The 18687-nt window shown below is 39.1% G+C and overlaps 2 protein-coding genes across 2 annotated transcripts; one reads left to right on the top strand and one right to left on the bottom strand.

Annotated features, from left to right (window-relative positions):
* Positions 1-5573: 5573 nt before the first annotated feature.
* On the top strand, positions 5574-14419 carry GCS1 (glucosidase 1). Its single transcript, XM_078591104.1, has 22 exons — positions 5574-5919; positions 5996-6069; positions 6145-6396; positions 6472-6646; positions 7076-7162; positions 7271-7339; positions 7849-7945; positions 8966-9048; positions 9157-9264; positions 9495-9616; positions 10003-10110; positions 10208-10281; positions 10365-10490; positions 11522-11589; positions 11674-11817; positions 11916-11966; positions 12691-12747; positions 12814-12960; positions 13051-13142; positions 13836-13945; positions 14017-14080; positions 14149-14419. Exons 1-22 carry the CDS (start codon positions 5596-5598, stop codon positions 14318-14320), a joined length of 2604 nt encoding a protein of 867 aa, XP_078447230.1. The 5' UTR covers positions 5574-5595; the 3' UTR covers positions 14321-14419.
* Positions 14420-15070: 651 nt separating this feature from the next.
* Positions 15071-18351, bottom strand: LOC144716075 (transcription/mRNA export factor). Its single transcript, XM_078591105.1, has 5 exons — positions 18285-18351; positions 18052-18157; positions 17388-17482; positions 16076-16152; positions 15071-15285 (listed from the first exon to the last, which is right to left on the bottom strand). Coding segments are annotated over exons 1-5 (354 nt in total). The 5' UTR covers positions 18287-18351; the 3' UTR covers positions 15071-15211.
* Between the last annotated feature and the right edge of the window lie 336 nt (positions 18352-18687).

Raw genomic sequence — 18687 nt, 5'->3', positions numbered from 1 at the left:
TGATAAAAAATTGTGTGATTTTTAAGAAGTTGGCCACGTGTATCCTTTCAAATCCTATATATCAACTAGCATCGTTGTTGGGAAGCAGGTGCCATTGAGTTAATGAATTTCATTTTTTAATTTGTCTTATAGTTTTATAGTGTAGTTTTATAGAGTATTTTCTTATAATGCAATGGGTTCATATTTTTATGGAAGAAATTATGAATATGATGATCTTATATCTAGAAAAAGTCGTGATAAATGTGGTTCTTATGAGCACTACTATTCTAGAAAAAAATATTAACTCATCCATTAATTATTATAAAAATTATTATGATAATTTTTCTCATAATTTTTCAGCACATTATGATTTAACTCCAAATATGGCTTTTTTTCTTGAGAATTATCCTGAAAATGATGAACTATTAAAACTTTTATTTTGGAGTAAGAATGAAAACAATAAGTATCATTGTCTTTCTACAATCCAGAAAATTCAAATTTTGAGTAGAAAATATCTTTAACTTACCAACTCTGAGACACTCTATTTTCAAATAAAAATCATGAATTTACCTAGGGAAGTGTTAGAAATATTTTCAGAACTAAATATAATTAAAATGGATGAAGAAGTGAATATTATAAAGTATGTTTATGATCACGAAGATGTGGAATGACAAGGAATAGAGGACAATGCCATGTATTGTGAACATAATCGTGATCGATAAAATGAAATGGAAGTCTTATATATTCAAGTCTTTGTTCTTTATATTTCTCTATGTGTTTTAGTAATGACCATACAAGTGAAGATTTCGCGGTCTTGCCATATGATAATGAAGATCGTCAATCTTGTTGTTAACAAAAGCTAGGTTATCAACATCCTCAAAAAAAAAATTAAAAAAGAATAAAATAAAATGGATTACAAGAAATTTGGAGAATGCCCATTTAGGGTTCATACGAGTCAATTCAGTGGACTCTTGCCCTAAAGAGAACCCACTATTTCTCTCTGGTATCTCCATATTAATGGCTATAGGAGCAGCCATATTTATCATATAGTTTTATTCTTCCAGATAGTTTGATATCCTTTTAAAGTATCTTTCGAATATGAATATTTTGAGTGTATTTTTAACGACAAGTGATCACTGTATTATAATCTCATCATAATTCAATAATTCATGGCATGAATTCATGGTCTTCCTTATAAACATCAAACGAATTTTCATTTCAATGAACTTAGAACATGACATAGAAGTGTGATTGGCTTAATAGCTTCATAATATCCATTGAACAGTCTCAGTATATCCTCGACATTTTGTATTCTCTTTGTTACTTTTCCATTAACATTAATCTAGCAAATAATTCAAAATATTTTATAAATATTCCTTTGCCTTAATGTGACTATTTTAATCTCTATAATAATTGAAGAACATTAATTCTTAGAATAATATTTAGACTGAAATGAATTATTCACTCATATAATCATATTTCAATTGATTCAGTCCCAAACAATGAACTATCTCAATTTTATATGGAATCAGGATAACACCTTTGATTTTACCAACGTTCCTTTCTCTTCTTCCTTGTATTTAAAATTTATGTCTTGATGATGAAGGTATGTATGGCTTCCCCTTCAGATTAAACACTAGATAAATTAATATAATAATATAATGAAATTATATCAAATCAATTTCCCCCAAAATATTATGCACTTTTATCCTTATTATTTCATGGAACTTCAGATCCCCCTAAAGATAAATCTATCAAACAAAAAATTATCATAATCATAAAAGGAAAAATACATATAAAATCATTTTTCGATCAATTAAAATATTAAAACTTGAAAATTACAATCACCATTTCATTCATTATCCCTCGTCACCGTGCAAAAGTTGAAACATATCCAGAATTCAAACGATTCCAGTTTTTCTTCTATATTTATTAGTAGTTCTGAAACACAATGCATTTTCATTTAGAAGATTTTTTAAATCTTGTTCATTAATAATTCAATTTCCACTGGATGACACTTTTAATTATATATTTCCAGTCCTTGCACCAAAAAACCCAAAATGAATCATGCATTTTTTGTAGGAAACGTAACTTTTTGTTTGTAGAATACTCAAACCATCTGCATTTTTTTGTAGATGTCTTCTTCAAGGTGTCTCTGACGATTGGATAGAGGACTGTGATAAATAGTTGAAAATTTATGTTTTTATTTTTATTTTTGGGTGATCCGATAGAGGATGCTAGTGCTTCAGCCATATCTTTTCTTTGTATTATTATCACTCAGAAAGTTAAAAATGTAACCTTTTCATTGTTTATCATCACTTTTTTTCAAATTCTGATGACTCTTGCTCTATTGTGCGAGATGAAATCAATTATTGGGAATGCTTTCTGATACTTAAAGTTTTTGAAATGATATAAATTGATCAAAACTATTGGTGGAGGGAGAGAGAGAGAGAGAAATGGTGATGACTTACAGATTCCCCTTTCTCTATCATATATTTTCTTTCTTTACTATGATGTAAGATCAATGGCCATCTGTTTTCCAATTTCTGGTCAGGATTAATCCTGATTTTCTGGTTAAGCTTTAAAAATCAGATTTTTGTTCTTTCAGGCAAACATATATTCTTCACATGCATGGCTAAGTAAACCTTTTTATGACTTTGGGATGACCACTTATTTTCTATTCATTAAAATTTAAGAAATATTTTTTAAAAAACTTTTTAAATCAAATAAGTAAACATTCCTTCTAATTGGATTAGAGTCCAAAAAGGTTTCAAACATTCATAGTTAGAAATGAAATATATCATTCATTATCATTTGAAGAAATGAAAATTTTTCTGATTATTTATATTTCAGAAACTATTTGAATATTTTCTCAATGTGAACCAAGACATCCAATATTTCCGAGCGTTATCATTTACTAGTCAAATGCTGTCTGACTAATGAAAAAAATTTCAATTGAACACTTATTTGGTGAATTTTCAAGGTTCAAAACCGAAGTTCTGATCCATTCAACATATATAAATGAATATAATATGCTCTAACTCTATCCGATAATCTACAAAGAAAAAACACAAAAGTCAAACTGATGCAGGATGACTAGGATAATCTACATCCCCTCGTGATGAGGATGGTGGAGCAGGTGGTGACTACTCTCGGATAGGAATAGAATCCTCACGGTTATCTAGGGAAGGATCAGACATGGCGACGATGCGTTTGCCTGAACGCAGATGCATGCAAGATGAAATGAGAATGGATGACGTCTAAGAATGCAGGGAAGGTAGGCAGACACAGGTTTGGCTCTGATACCATTTTGATGAAGGATGACTAGGACTGACACAGGTAGGATAGGCTAACTCAACTAGGGAAGGATAAAACAAACCACAAATTAACACGATTGATTTTGAAAATTTAAATCCGGTGAAAATGTTGATGGTGCAGCCCCTTTCCTTAGTCGAGGGCGGGAGGACTGTCATACAACCACTGCGGTAAAAACCAAGCTCCAAATCCAATATCTCAAACGGACGATCACGAGAAGATTCAAACCTATTCAACTAAGTTCGGTGGCGGTGGAAAGACAGACGAGAAACACCGACACCAAAGAGGGAAGAATGTACATTTGGCACAAGAGTAGTGCGAAGAGGCGAAGCAGGAAATTCTAGATGAGTCCTTGGTGGGGGCATGTGACGTGCGCTTCAACAGGTTGTCGCAGATCCAACTGTGCGGTCATTTGGGGGTCAAGGAGGGGAGTCACCCCCTTGCGGGGTTCGGGGACACGCCCCGAAACCTAAATGGTAGGAGCGGCGACGAGGGGTTGCGCGGGCGACCTTGGGGTAGGTGGCTGCATGCGATGGCCAAGCGACGGGCGACGGTGCTGGCAGTTGCAAGTGACGGCAGAACAGGCAGGAGGTGACGCTCGGTGTGTGGGCAAGCGGCCGTGCGCACGGTGGGCACGGGCGCTATGCGCGCGCTGACGCGGGCGGGGGCAGGCAGGCGGCCCTACGCATGGCAGGCGCGGGCGGACGTGCACGCTGTGTAGGGGGGCAACAGCTATGGGCAGAAAACTCCTCTCGCAACGGTGGCAGCGGCGGCAAGAGGCGGCGGCAGCAGTAGCAAAGAGGGGACTAGGGCAACTTCTCTTAGAAGAAGAAAAAGTTCAATTCCAAAAGAAAAATCACCAAGTAGTCCATTATAGCATTAGCCTATGTATAGGCCTTGGAGGAAAGAGAAACATAAGATAACTGTAAAATTCAAATCTAATTTTAAATGACGCTCGGATCCCGGTTCTGAAGTTAACGTTGGCGACGTGTCATGACAACGGACGTCTCGTGCGGTAGTGGTGTCACGTCTAGTGATAGTGCGTGGTCGTGTGCGCCATCACAAACCCATATGAACTCATCAAAGTATAAACTCCAAATCCACAAATTTCTCATTAAGAAAGAACGCAAGCTTGAACGGACACCAAAAAAAAACTTCACATGATTACAAGTCTTTCTAGACAACTATTGGTACACTATCTACAAGAAATAGTAGCCCACAAATACATTGAAAATATGCCAACTTCATCCCATTTCAAAGACACATCAATCGTAACTATAGTGAATGGATGCATACCAGACGGTTTTTTCATCCTAGGAACAAAAAAGCATCGTGTTTCGGGCCACGAACATTGGACAAGAGGGAAATTTGTCTGCCAGAAGGTGAAATACGCCCCATCCTCAGGCGTTGGACATAATGTGGGACGAATATATTAAAATCTCACTTCAGGATTTTTTATATTAAAATCTGAAACTTATATGAATTGGGATATCTATTGTTTCAAATTTTGATAGAGTAGCCAACAGAATATATTGAAAATATGCTTATTACATCTCATTATCGAGCCACATCGATTGTAACTATAGTGCATCGAACCATTTTTCATCCTGGGAACAAAAAACCATCCCGTCCAGGGCTTCAGATGTTGGACGAGACAGAAATTTATCCGCCGGAAGGACGGGACAGTTTTCCGCCCCAGGAACAAAAAAACCATCCCCTTCTCAGGCACTGTACTGGAAGCAGGACAAATGCAATAAATTTTCACTTTATAATTTCTTTATAAAATTTTAAAACTTCTATGAATCTGAACATCTATCATTGTCAATTACAAGAGAAGGTAACCCACAAAATACATTTAAAATATGCTAACATCATCTCATTTCCAAGACACATATTCTCTAACTATAGTGCACAGACGCGAACAGAATGGTTTTTCATCCCAGGAACGGAAAACCATCCCGTCCAAGGCCTCGAACATTGGACAAGATGAAAATTCATCCTCCACATGGACCAGACGTTTTTCATCCAAGGACGAAAAAACCGTCCCGTCCTCAGACATAATACTCGACAAGGGATGAATGATCAAAATTTTAACTATATGATTCTCTTATCAAAATTTAAATCTCCTATGAAGCAGAACGTCTATCATTTTCAATCACAAGAGAGAGTATCCCACAAAAAATATATTAAAAAATATGCTGACGTCATCTCATTTTCCTAGACACATAGATCCTAACGGCCTATAAATATACCCCGTTGACTGGTAATCATCTTCTTCTCCTCCTTCCGAGCTCGCTGGCTATGGCGGGAGCTTCCGCGAGATCGGCGAGGAACAGATCGAGATCTGCTGCTAGTGAGATCTCCGACGCTGATCCTCTTCTTCGCGGTGGAAGGCCGAAGCAAGTGCCGAAGAGGTTCAAGAGAGGCCTCCACGGCGCTATACGCCTCGTAAACACCAACCTAAAACTGCTCTTGATCCTCACTCTCGCCGTTGTTGTCCCCACTCTTTGCGTTTCATTCTTCTATCACTATGTTTGGATTCCCGGGAAAGGCGCTGCTGTCGATCGCCAGCTTAAGAGAGTGGCTGCTCCGCTCAGTGCTCAAAGAATGACGGATCTTCCTCAGGTATTGAGCAAATCCTTTTTCTTTTGATTCTGGGTTGTGTCTCTTTTGAATGCCTGAGATTTGCTTTCTTTTGCAGTTCCAAGGGGATCACAAGGAGAGTTTATACTGGGGCACCTATCGCCCTCACGCGTACCTTGGGATTCGTTCCAGGTTGCTTTGGCGAAATTGTGGATTTTTGGCCTCATTTGTGATGTTGATTCGTCTTTTTTTGGTGAGGATTTTCAGGACGCCGAAGTCGTTGCTTGCTGGGCTTATGTGGATTGGGATGCAAAATGGGCAATTTGGGGTGCGGCATTTTTGCCAAGATGGGGATGAAATTAAACGATATGGGTGGCTTGAACACAATGGAAGAGATTATGGGCGTCAGGAGATCATCGATCGGGGATTGAAGTTGACTACTAGCTTCATTAAAGTGAAAGGAAATGGCAGTGGATACGGAGGAGATTGGGCTGTGAGAATTGAAGCAGACGTTGAGAAGTAAGGTTTAAAATTGAACATAACGGATTTTTTTGACATACTTACTTTGGAAATGAAGGATTAATTTTGTTGTAGGACGAGTGTGGATGATATAGACTGGGGAACGGGTCATCTGTTCTTCTACATGGCGGATGAAGCAGGGAATTCCTTAAAGCCTGGTCGAGAAGGTCGTTCATTTGGGGATAAGGAGCTTCTGGCCTACGGTTCTAGAAAGGATGTTGGCGGCTGGGAGCTCCATCTATCATCAAAGGTGAAAACTGTCGCTCAGCCAGTTGGATAGAGTACGCCAGAATTAGTTATACGAGGGTAAAGTGATTCTTACATTGAAAATAAGTTAGCCATTGAGAGAGTATGTCAGAATTACAGTCAATTATTCATTGTTGCCATCTCCTCCAGATGAAGGATTTTGAAATGAATTATGATTTCTTCGTAAATAAGCTCTATGTATTCTGTCAAATTTGCCAGTTACCTGTTGTTACTTAGTTTATACGCCGAGAAATACTTTTGTCATTTTAACTGAGAATCAAATTTAGAAAGGTTAAAACTATCGGATAACAGGAAAAAGTTGTGGATGGCATAGGGTGAGAATCAATTTTTGACGGCACATAAAATTTTCTTATGTCTTTGAAGCGATTATTTGACAGAGGGAATTCCGTCATTGTTTTTTTTTTTTTTGCAGGATAATCTTGAAACACACTTTGCTGGATTTAGGACGCTTCATGTCCACAACTTGACAGAACTGATGTACGGTGCTATTTCAGTCAGCGTGAGTAAAGACTCAAAATAATAGAATATTCTTGTGAAGAGCGTGTAATTATGATCACATGTATTTTGACCTAATCATACTGTCTTTTTTGTTGGACTCAACTTGCAGTTAAGCATGTCAGGAAGGTTGGAGCTGTCTGATACTGCTGAAAAGTCATCCAATATCTTAGTTTTTCAGGCGTGTTACCTTTTTTTCCTAACAGATTAGTTACCTTAAACCCTTAACACGTAAAAGTTTTATGCTTTAAACCCGTTAAGTCTACTTTAGCAGGTCTAGTTTATGCTCGATATCAAACCGGAAGGTCTACGTAAACCCTTAAATTAGGACCAAATTCCTTAACCCTTTAATTATGACCAATTTCAGGCCTAGTAAAGAAATTGATGATTCAACTAATATGAATGTCTTGTTGCTATAATGATCATTTTGTAACTTGATCGGTACATATTAAACTATTTCACACCTTCAACAAAAATTACCTGATAGGTCTTTATCATAATTAAGGTGGGCTCAGCTCTATAACACGTGCCTATTTCAGCACTACCACTATGATGAAAGCTATAGTTGGTAGCAAGGGAGATGGTTCTTAGCTTAGGCAGGATGTTGTTCTCCAACATAAACTGTTGAGTTTAAGTGGCAATGTCATTGGAAGTTACTGATGCTCTTAAAATTTCCTTTTATTGTTACAGATATCCGGAAAGCTACCTTTCAAATCCGATATTTCTTTCGTATCTGGGACTGAAATGAAGGATTCTAAAGTTGAAAACAGGGTCGACAGCCTTACTGGTAATGAAAGCCTTAGAACTCTTGTTCTCTTTTATAAGTTTGATGCAATGGCTTGTGTGGTAGTTTTCAACATTAAAATACTTCGAAACGATCATTTTCTTTCGATTGATTGGATTCCAATAAAATTCATGTTTCATGAAATGAGTCAATTCAGGGTTACGCTGAAAAAAAGTTAGTTTTTGGATTGAGATTAGGGTTCAGGGCGAACCCGATTGGATCAAAGCATCATTAATCAACCTGTCAAGTTCGGTCAGTTGATTCCGTCAGATAGATCGATTTGATAGATGAAAAAGTTATTAATAAAATGACGTGGTAAAAAGTCAGGCAAAAAGGACCAAGAAGTATGTGTCACATTGCAAGAAATTAATCATAAGGACCTTAAAGTCCCAGCCATTGATCAAATTTACTAGATTACAATTTTTATCAGACAGGTTGAAACGATCAGATTGATCTTGGATCCAATCAAAAGATTGGGTGATTGAATCATCCGAATTGGATAACGAAACCCTATATGTTAACACCTTTTTTTTTGGTTGAAGTCGTCTTGTCTAAGCATAGTTTTACTATTTTCTGATCTTAGATGTTACATTTGAGTCTGAAAACAGATGAACTACTGTGAAGGCATCGATATGATAAAAGGTTGATTGGATCATTTAGATTGGGTTGCCAAGCCTAATCTCATTGCTATACCATTTACTATTGTTTGTTATCATATCAAAATTTCGATCAAATGTTTTGACGTTTTAGATGTTATTTTTGAGTCTGTGAACATGGTAACTAACATGAAGGCACAGAGCTTACGAGTTGATGATTGATAAACTCATGAATAATTTTCCTCCCCTTTTTTCCTTGTTGTCTGATTTTCAGATTTCTTGTTTTTGTCTTTCATCCATCCATATATAAATAATGGACGCATGCTTCTTTAGCTTGAAAAAATTCTTAACTACGTCAGAGTCATATAATTTCATTTAGCTAATAATAATAATTATTATTATTATCCTTTCATTTATTTGTTCACAGGGACATCGTTGTATGATCTTCTCAGACACAAGCAGAAGGACTTTGATGAGAAATACGCCAGGTCGTTCAGTGGGGCAGATGGGGTATTCCCGTTGACCTCATCAAAAACTTTACATGAGATTAATAAAAAATACATCAATTTTCTCATAAATTGAAATTTGATCACACGTTTAATTCAATGTCTTGTTTAGCTTGATTCAGGGTCTGCGTCAGTGGGTAAGGCAGCTATTGCAAACCTTCTCGGCGGTATCGGTTACTTTTATGGGCAGTCAAAGATTTCACTTCCCAAAGGATTGCATGTAAGTTAGGAGGCATTTATGTTGCCTAATAATTGTTTCCTCTTTGTGCATAAGTTTGGGGCATTCTAAGCTTTTGGAAGCCTCCCAAAAAGCTTCCAAAAGGCTTGCGTTCATATATATATTATTAGCTTCGGGTTGATCATCGACCTCAGGTGATCTTCCCATTTTTTTCACAAAAAAGAAATTGATTCCCAAAACATTTAATAATTTCACATATTTTTTTGTTCCAGCTCCAAAATGGAGATAATTTTGTTCGTTACTGGCCGTCTCCGTTGTTCACCGCCGTGCCAAGCCGGTCTTTCTTCCCCAGAGGTTTTCTATGGGACGAGGGGTTTCACCAGTTGCTTGTTTGGTCAGTTATAATTTCACATATTTATTTCTTTCTCAGGTCGTTTCGTAATTGCATGATTAAAAATAAAAGCTCGAAACTGAGACACCTCAATTTTTTAAGATGTATATTTTTTAAACATCGGTAGGAGGACGATTGGATTTTTTATCGGATTAGTTGGATTGGCCAGACGATTCGATCACCCATATCTTTCCAAACATAAGTGGGGCACAGTAATTTATCAGATTGGCCGGATTGTAAAGTTCATCTGGTTGATCTGATAAATAACCTGATCCGGTCGCCGAACCCTAGATCCAACTAATGATCTGCACAACGTAGTATGGTATAACTTTTGGTGTTTTAATTTGAAACAAAACAACAGTAATGTAGTTTTCTTGATCCCACTCCAGGCGTTGGGACTTAGGTCTATGTTTGGATATTCTTGGACATTGGCTGGATCTCATCAACGAAGATGGTTGGATTCCACGCGAACAAATTCTGGGGGATGAAGCTTTAAGGTCTTTCTCTCTCTCTCTGTCTCTGTCTCTGTCTCTATGAAATCAGTTTTGGATATCAACACTTCAACATTGATTTGAATAACATTGATTTCGACAGTAAAGTTCCTTCAGAATTTGTGCTCCAGCATCCGACGAATGGGAATCCTCCCACTCTCTTTCTTGTAATTCGCGGTAATTGTCCATTTGGGCACCTATTTTTATTCATTTTTTTAGCCTAGAATTCTAGCTGATTTGTTCGAATAAAAATGCTTCAGAACTTGTGAAGGGGATGAAAAGAAAACAGTTCTCAAACCCTCAGACAGAAGAAATCTCAACATTCTTGGAACGAGCTTTTGTTCGTTTGGAGGCGTGGACACAGTGGTTTAATAGAACTCAATCAGGTATGGACAATTCTGTTAAGACAGCTTTATCCTTCTTGTTAATTTCATACCATTTTTTTCATTATACCTGGAAATATCGACATAAATATAGATAGATCGATAAGTAGAGCACTAGGAAGAAATGGTCATTGAAAAGAAAGATTCTTTCTAGGAAGAGAGAGAGAGAGAAGGCACGCTGACATTGCTAAGATGAAAGTATCAACATGGACAATTATCATAGATGAAAGTATCAAAATGGAATATTCTCTGAATTTCAAGGACCAGTTTTTGTGAGCTCTCATAATTCCGAGTTTGTGGGAATTCGAAATCCATTCAGCAGGGCCTAAGTTCAACCGATTGGTTCATGGCTGACAATGCGGGGAAGAGGAAAACTTGTTGTCATAGCCAGAAATAGGGTTTGACGATCGACCTTGATCACCGGGTTCAAGGCCGAGTTGATCAGCTTGTCAGAAGACCAGATTGTGTCATAGTCAATGACGATTTTACTTAAGTAGACTCAGCCAAGATGACCAATCAAAATTGGATGGTTCAAGCGTAGATGGCCGATCTGTTCGGCCGACTCAATCCAATCGACACCTTAAATATAAATGAATAGGATTGTGTAGTCGCCAGCAATCGATCCTGATGATCATGTTTCGAGGTCAGTCGAGTAGAACAATTTGATGAATATCTTGTCTGAACATCTGATTGGTCAAGTCGGTTGATCAAATCAACTTGGCCAGGATGGATTACCAAAAAATAAGATCAAATTTAGGCCAAATCAATCAGTCGTCGGTTTGATTTGATCAATATGCCTCCAAACCCTTGCTACAAGCAGTACTCAAGATACCAAATCTTACTGGAGACTTGTCGAAAACTTTGGTTCTTAGATTTAAGTGTTTTTTTGGGAACTGTCGGAGCTCCGGTTTCTGGGAATTCTAAGTCAAATCAGGCGAGTTTAAGTCAACTAATCGATTTGATGGACAGAACATTGCTTCTTTCTTTTGCCCCGGGTTCTTGCTGTTTGGTCTTATTTGCTGAACTTAACACAGGGAAGGAGCCGGGCACGTATTACTGGCACGGACGAGATAACACAACAACCAGGGAGTTGAATCCAAAGGTCTTATTTTTCCTCTTTTCAGGCTTAAAAACAAAGAAAATTTGTTTAATTAGTGTACTGAATGGTATACGTTTTTTTTGGTAGACATTATCTTCTGGGTTTGACGATTATCCTCGGGCATCTCACCCGGATGACCATGAGCGCCACGTTGACTTGAGATGCTGGATGCTTCTTGCTGCAGACTGCATGCATTCCATTGCTGAGCATCTCAGTTCAGAAAACAAAGACGTACGGTTGGCTCTGAGTTTCTGTTTCTATTCTCTCCATATCTATCTATCTATCTATCTATCTATCTATATCGCATTAACCGTTGGTTGAGGTTCCAGGTTTATAAGAAAATGCTGCAACAGCTCTCGGACTTTGAGACGTTAAACAGGGTATAGTAATCTTCTTTCTCTTTGCTTTTTGTTATAGTAATGGCCCTCCCTTCCTTTTTAACCGTCTCATTCCCAGTTTTACTCCGTTTCCCTTCCCCCTTTATTTCTCTTCAGTTGTTTTCTCTCTTTTTAGTATTCCTCTGTCACTCTTTCTCTAGTTGCCTACTTCTCTCCCCCTGTCTCTTCCCACTCATTCAATCTCGCCATCTACTTCCTGCTCTCTCTCAGTCTTCCTCTGCCAATCTCTTCCTCTGTCTACTCTTTTCCTCTCTCTGTATATTTCTTTGTCGCTCTTTTTCTTTCTATCTCCCTCTAGCTCTCTCTCTCTCCCACTCACTCATTTCCTTCCCCCTTCTCTCTTCGTCTCTTACATCTAGACGTGGTCGTTCGGTTCTTTTTGTGCGATCATTCTATTCGTTTTTCCAAACATAACAAAAACAAATTTGAACAGAATATGGCACAGACCCGTGTGCGATTCTTTTATTCGCTTTGCGGAAATTTTTTCTAATTTTTGTTCGAATTTTTGTTGTTTTGTTCTAATGTGTGAATTTTGTTCGTTTTTGGAAAAGAAAAAGAACAGAACAAAGAACAAGGCCGTGTGCGTTGTTTTATGCAAATTTTTTGTTTGTTTCAAACGAACAGATCAGAACAACCATGTCTACTTACATCTTCAATTCCATCTCTCTCATAATCTCTCATCTCCTCTCTCTCTAAATCTCTGCAGATGCATCTGGACAACACCACAGGCGCCTACTTCGATTTCGGCAACCACACTGAGAAGGTGAGCCCATTTCCCCGCAGAACTCCAATTCTAGAGTATCCGACTGATCCTTTCTGCTTCGTCAAGGTGCGCCTGAGATGGTTCATCGAGAAGCGAGGAGAGGCCCAGATTCAAGAGCTTCTTCGAGAAACCCTTGAAGCCCCTAAGCTGCAGCTCGTCCCCCACGTTGGCTACGTATCTCTCTTCCCCTTCTTCATGGGCATCATCCCACCGGCAAGCTCTCCCCCGACCTCTCTCAAAACCCTAATAAAATCCCTATTTCTAGGATTCTTGTTTCAACAAAGTTCTAATTTTTTTTTGCAGGAATCAGAGATCCTGGGGAAGCAGCTTGAGCTGATCTCAAACCACACCAGCCTCTGGAGTGATTACGGTCTCCGGTCCCTTGCCAGAACCAGGCAATTTTTTTTTCTAATTCTACACAAAATTATCTCTGTTCTTTCTTCTCTGGAGAAAATTTATAGGGTTTGGCCCCAAAGATGAGGTGTGAATGATACTGATGACTAGACATCATTTGTCATTGTCAGTTGTCCAAGTCCAAACATGAACATATTCGAGGACGATGGCAATGATGATGAATGCATCGGTATCCATCGAACTCTGGTTCCGGTCAACGACGATGATGACAATGACAAATTTCTCATTGTTAGACTTCGTGATTGGACATCGAATATTAGAATGGGATGAATATAATTTTTCCAGTCATCCATCGGAGGCTGCAGTTCTGTTCCATAACAGGGTGCACAGATGACAATAGTAAAACTAGAGTACTTGACTGGAACCGGATGATGAGACGGAAACCGGGAACGGGTTTCATTCTGTTTTCTGTTCCAAGGTCAGGACGGATGACCGGTAACAGATTCAGTTTCATTCCGGTCCCTTCGTCATCCCTCCTCAAACCTAGCCATTGTTATTATCCTCGTCATCCGACAGTCAACAACGAATTCGTCGTTGTGACGATGACAATTACAAAATATAAACGAATGATGATGTCAAATTCATCATCCACCAACTCTAATTGAAATCACTGCACAACACCAAATGTTTTCTTGTTGATTTAATGATGTCCTTTACTGGGTTGTACACTGCAGCTCGATGTTTATGAAGAGGAACACAGAGCACGACCCGCCTTACTGGCGTGGCCCCGTCTGGATGAACATGAACTACATGGCCTTAACCGCCCTCCGCCACTACTCCCAAGGTGCTCACTTGACAGCTCAACCTTAACCCTTAAACCTAACCCTAATCCTAACCTAGAGTTCTTCTTTCCAGCTGATGGGCCCCACAAGGAGAGGGCTGGGTCCATATATGAGGAGCTCAGAGGAAACCTAATCAGGTGAAAGAAGCAAGATCTGATGCAGGACCTCTTCTTCTTCTTCTTCTAAAATTGTTTTTTGTGTGCAGGAATGTTGTGCAAAACTACGAAAGGACAGGATTTCTGTGGGAACAGTACAACCCGAAGAACAGGGGGAAAGGGAAGGGGGCGAGGCCGTTCACTGGGTGGACATCGCTGATCGTTCTGATCATGGGGGAGGTCTACCCGGATCTGACCGCCGTCCAGGTAAAAACCTGGTGAGTAAAGATCTTGGCGCTAAATTATGATCCATATGTCATTTTATAGACTATGGAAAATGGATGATTCTATTTAATTAATGGATATCGCATGACTGATAAATGGATACGTAGACAGATAGATACTTGTGCAGATGGAAGAGGGAAAAGATAGGCCACTAGATAGATGGATGGATGTGCTAATGGATAGGTAGGTAGGTAGTCAGGACAACAGGGGAGACTTGGAGTACGGGTGGCTAAAAGATGATGGGACCCTAACCCTAAGGTCATGATGGAATATTCACCGATTCGTCAGGTGTTCATCCCTTTTATTGTTCAAAAAAAAAGTATAGGTACCGAGAAATAGAGACAGACAGATATGAGGAACATGAGAAATGCAATCAGGAATACAAAGAGATGGAGAGACGTATATGAGATAGATGAAATGGGAATGTGAGATGGACTTGAAGATGGTTAAGTGATACTTAGATGTGTACGTAGATGGATGGGTCCATACATAGATAGATAGAGGAAATAATGGAAAAAAAGGTAGAAAGATTAACAGAAGTACAGGTGTAACGATGGGGGATAGTTGGGTAGGTTTATAGATGGACAAATGATTGCCATCAAGAGATACGAAAAAACAAACAAAAAAGTAGAGTGATACACAGAAAGCAACCCACACCAAGAAAGAGATATTCAGAAAGATGATCAAATCCATGGATGGATGATTCATGGATGAATGCAGAGAATTATCGGAAGTATTACCTCCCTCTTTTTGATGGTAGTACAAGGGATACCAAGCTAATTGAAACCTGTACAGCATTGTGAGATTGCAAGTGTTTTCTTTCATGTTTATGCCGTTCTCAACTCTCTCTCTAACAACCGCGAGAGCGTATAATCATAAAGCTAGTGATCATAAAGCTGCTGCCACAAGAAACGTCTGGATTCGCTGCAATAGCTCGGCCTTGATTGAATCAGGCACTGATGCTGCAACATTATAACATCCCATAAATATTATATGCATACAGAAAGAGAAAATACTAAATTCTGGCATTTCAGCTTCATAAGATTTAACTTGTCGTGTGGATACTCTTTCCGCATGTGAGATCCATAGAGATGAGATTCATGGACGGAATCAATATGTAATACGCAAAAACAAAGAGCAACAAATAAGAGAGATGGAGATGCATTTTTCTTCTCTAAATGTATATTCTTTAGTTAATTTCAAAGATGAGCAGGCAAGAGAAAAAGTTATTTCATTGGGATGAATAACTAGATGAGAGTGAGAGTCGTTGTTTCAACCATGATAGAGCCTTTAATCATCCATAACTTATGCCGATCAACAGTCCATAAGTAGAAGTAAGAGGCATGTTCTTCCAGAAAATAATTAATTCTGTAAATTAATCTATTAGGAGCGCATAGATTTGTGATGATCTACTACCTTACCCAAGAAATTATGGCTGAGAAGAACCACATTTCATGGATAGGATGAATAATCAGTAGTGGTCATTCATTTAATGGGTGAAGCTGCGGTTTGACTTATTACAACAGTATGTGGCAAGGTGGAAGCTATAATGCTGGAACCCAACCCCTAAAAGAAGGCCTTTAAATGAGATGAGCATGAAATCACACATGAATTACAGATATGCGAGACACAAAATTTTAAGATAAAATCAAGACCAAATATAACACAAATCAATCTAAATCTCTGAAGAAAATTAGAACTATTAAACAATGCTGCCAAATCAGAATAAGTCGCATTGGCAATTTTGTGTACCTCTCCCTTTGGGGGTGATGACATGTATGAGATCATCAACTGTAACATTGTTTCTTCCTTTTTGCCGGGCATAAGCCCTGTGCAGAAAGCAAATAGCAAACGTGTCAGAGGACGGAAATAATAATTCTCAAAAACAGAAGATCTTGCATTTGATGAAAATCATGAGAGAAAATCTAAGCCCATTAGTAAAATCAATGGGGAAATACTCTTGTTGTGATAATATGATTTTGCCTCGGAATGTATCTGCTTTGATGTGATTTTTTAAAAACGAAATAGGAGGGGGGATATATATTCTTGATTATACAAACAAGGAGCCGTCTGCAGAATACTTCCGCGGTGGTTGATCCATGCTGACTAGGAGGCCGCCGATATATGAATATATATATGTGTGTGTGTGTGTGTGTGTATTTTTCATCGCCGCTTGTCTTTGAATTTTGGTTGGTGGGTCAAGGTTAAATCTGCTTCGATGTGATACAATCCCTAATCCCTTCTTAGGAGTAGTTGTTTCTTTTCCCTTAAACATGTTTCCCTTAAAATAGGGCACCCTCCTTGTAGGAGGGCAGGCAGAGAAGTGTTTTATTGTTGGAAGTTCAATCCCTTCTCCCCTCTACATCCAAACCTCATCCCTCCCCTTGTGATTCCCCTCCCTCGTGATCGTTCTCCTCTCCAGGCGGCTTCAGGCGGCTCATCCCCGGACGATCCCTACCTCATCAGTTTGATCTCCCCTTGGATCATTCCCATTTCTCCTGTCAACCCCGGTCTTCCTCCTCGTCTATTCCCTTCCCCAATACGAGCCTACATCCAGGCACGTATCGCAACATAACTTTGATGATAAAATGCACCAAGCCCGTAGAGATTGAATGAAGCCAAGGGGGAGACACGCGCGAGAGAGAGTTCCAGGGATGGAGAAGTGAAACTGGAATGGTCAGCGGAGAGGTCGAACGGAGGCAGGGATCAACAAGGGACAAGCCACCTGAAGATGCGGTAAGGTAGAGACGATCACGGGGAGCGGGGATTGCAGAAGGAGAGAGGGACCTTGGACGTTGAGGGGAGAAGGAACGAGCTTCCGATGGAAGAATACTTTCTGGGTGCTTTCCTAAAGAAATGGTAAGGCTATTTAAAGTAAACATGAGAAGAAAGCCTGAAATGGCCAAAAGACGAGACTGCCCCCAGGAGGTACTAGATCATATCATAATATTGCTTGCCTTAGAGAAGGTCCTATTTCTAAATACATCGCCAGGAATAAAATTCCTTAAAACCCAAAAATATTCAGTGCTTGGCATGCACATCAACGATGGTCGAGATTACTTACCTGCAAAGAGCCTTCATTTCGTCCTTCCAGCCACACTCAATGAGCCTTTCCCGCAAGAGTTCTTTCAGCTTCTCCTTCTCACCAGATTCAACCAACTGGAAATAAGTTTTCAAAGAGATCAGCTGCACTTTCACCACATCAACATGAAGCTTACAAAATAATAATTCCACTTCAACAATTGGCAAAATGTTGCAGCCGACCAGATACAAATACGGCCGCATGAATTCATAATTTGCAAACAAAAACGAACTCATACATGTAGATATAAATGTATTTTGTTTGGATTCGTGATTTGTAGATTTAATTAATTCTTCAAAAAGACGTTGAAAAAATGGAACATCACTCAAAAGGAGATGACAGAGTAAAATGTAAATATGAGTATAGCAACAAGTACTCATTCACTTGCATACAACAACGAACTAATACACATAAATATAATTCTAATTGATTTGGATCATTCATGATTTGTAGATGTAAGCCAACGAATAAAGAACACATTGGTAAAATCAACGGTCACCATAAAACCTTGTTCTTTAGACTGTTCAGTAATCAAAACCATCAAAAGAATATCCCTTCAACATCTGCGTTCGCTATAAAACCTAATTCTTTAAACCGTGAAGCAATTATACAGCGTCATAATTATATCCTAGCACAATGAACAAACCTTGATGTTGATTTTCTCCTGCAGTGTCGGCTCCATGTCAGAGACCGGCGCTCCTTCCGCACCGTCGTCGCCGTCCGGCGTAGGAGGCCGCGTGATGGACGCCCTCCTTGATCCGCATCACAAAACAACCAAAAACAATCAACAACGCGATCGATTCTACAAAACAAACCTCTGATATTCAATCATGCACCATCTAAACACGCATTCGTGGAGAAATCAAGCTTTCCACTCACATTCTTTAAACCGCAGGATCAATCTTCAGCGAAATCGAAAGCAAAAGTCCAACAGAACAGAGTCGCGGTCCAGGTATTTATAGCCACGATAAAGGGGCGGGACGGATGACGTAAGATTGAATCGGATGGACGGAACGGGATCGAACGGCATTTCGGTTAGGGATCGGGCTTCGGATAGGATCGTTCGAATCCAGATCGAAAGATTCGAACGATCAACCGAGTTTCGATCTGGACTGTTCGAATCTTTTGATCTAACAAATAGTTTGTCTGTGTTAGAACAAATATTCCGATCAATTTTCTCGGTTTGTTCTTGTTCAATCGATCATTTGTTTGTACTGTTCGAACAAGTTCGAACAATTGGCCAGAAGAGAGTGTCCCGGAGAAGAGATAGGCCATGTGGTCG

The sequence above is a fragment of the Wolffia australiana genome, chromosome 20 (assembly GCF_029677425.1).
Source record: "Wolffia australiana isolate 7733 chromosome 20, ASM2967742v1".
Taxonomy (NCBI): domain Eukaryota; kingdom Viridiplantae; phylum Streptophyta; class Magnoliopsida; order Alismatales; family Araceae; genus Wolffia; species Wolffia australiana.
The sequence above is the reverse complement of the archived record's forward strand: the minus strand, read 5'-3'. Positions and strand labels throughout refer to the sequence as shown.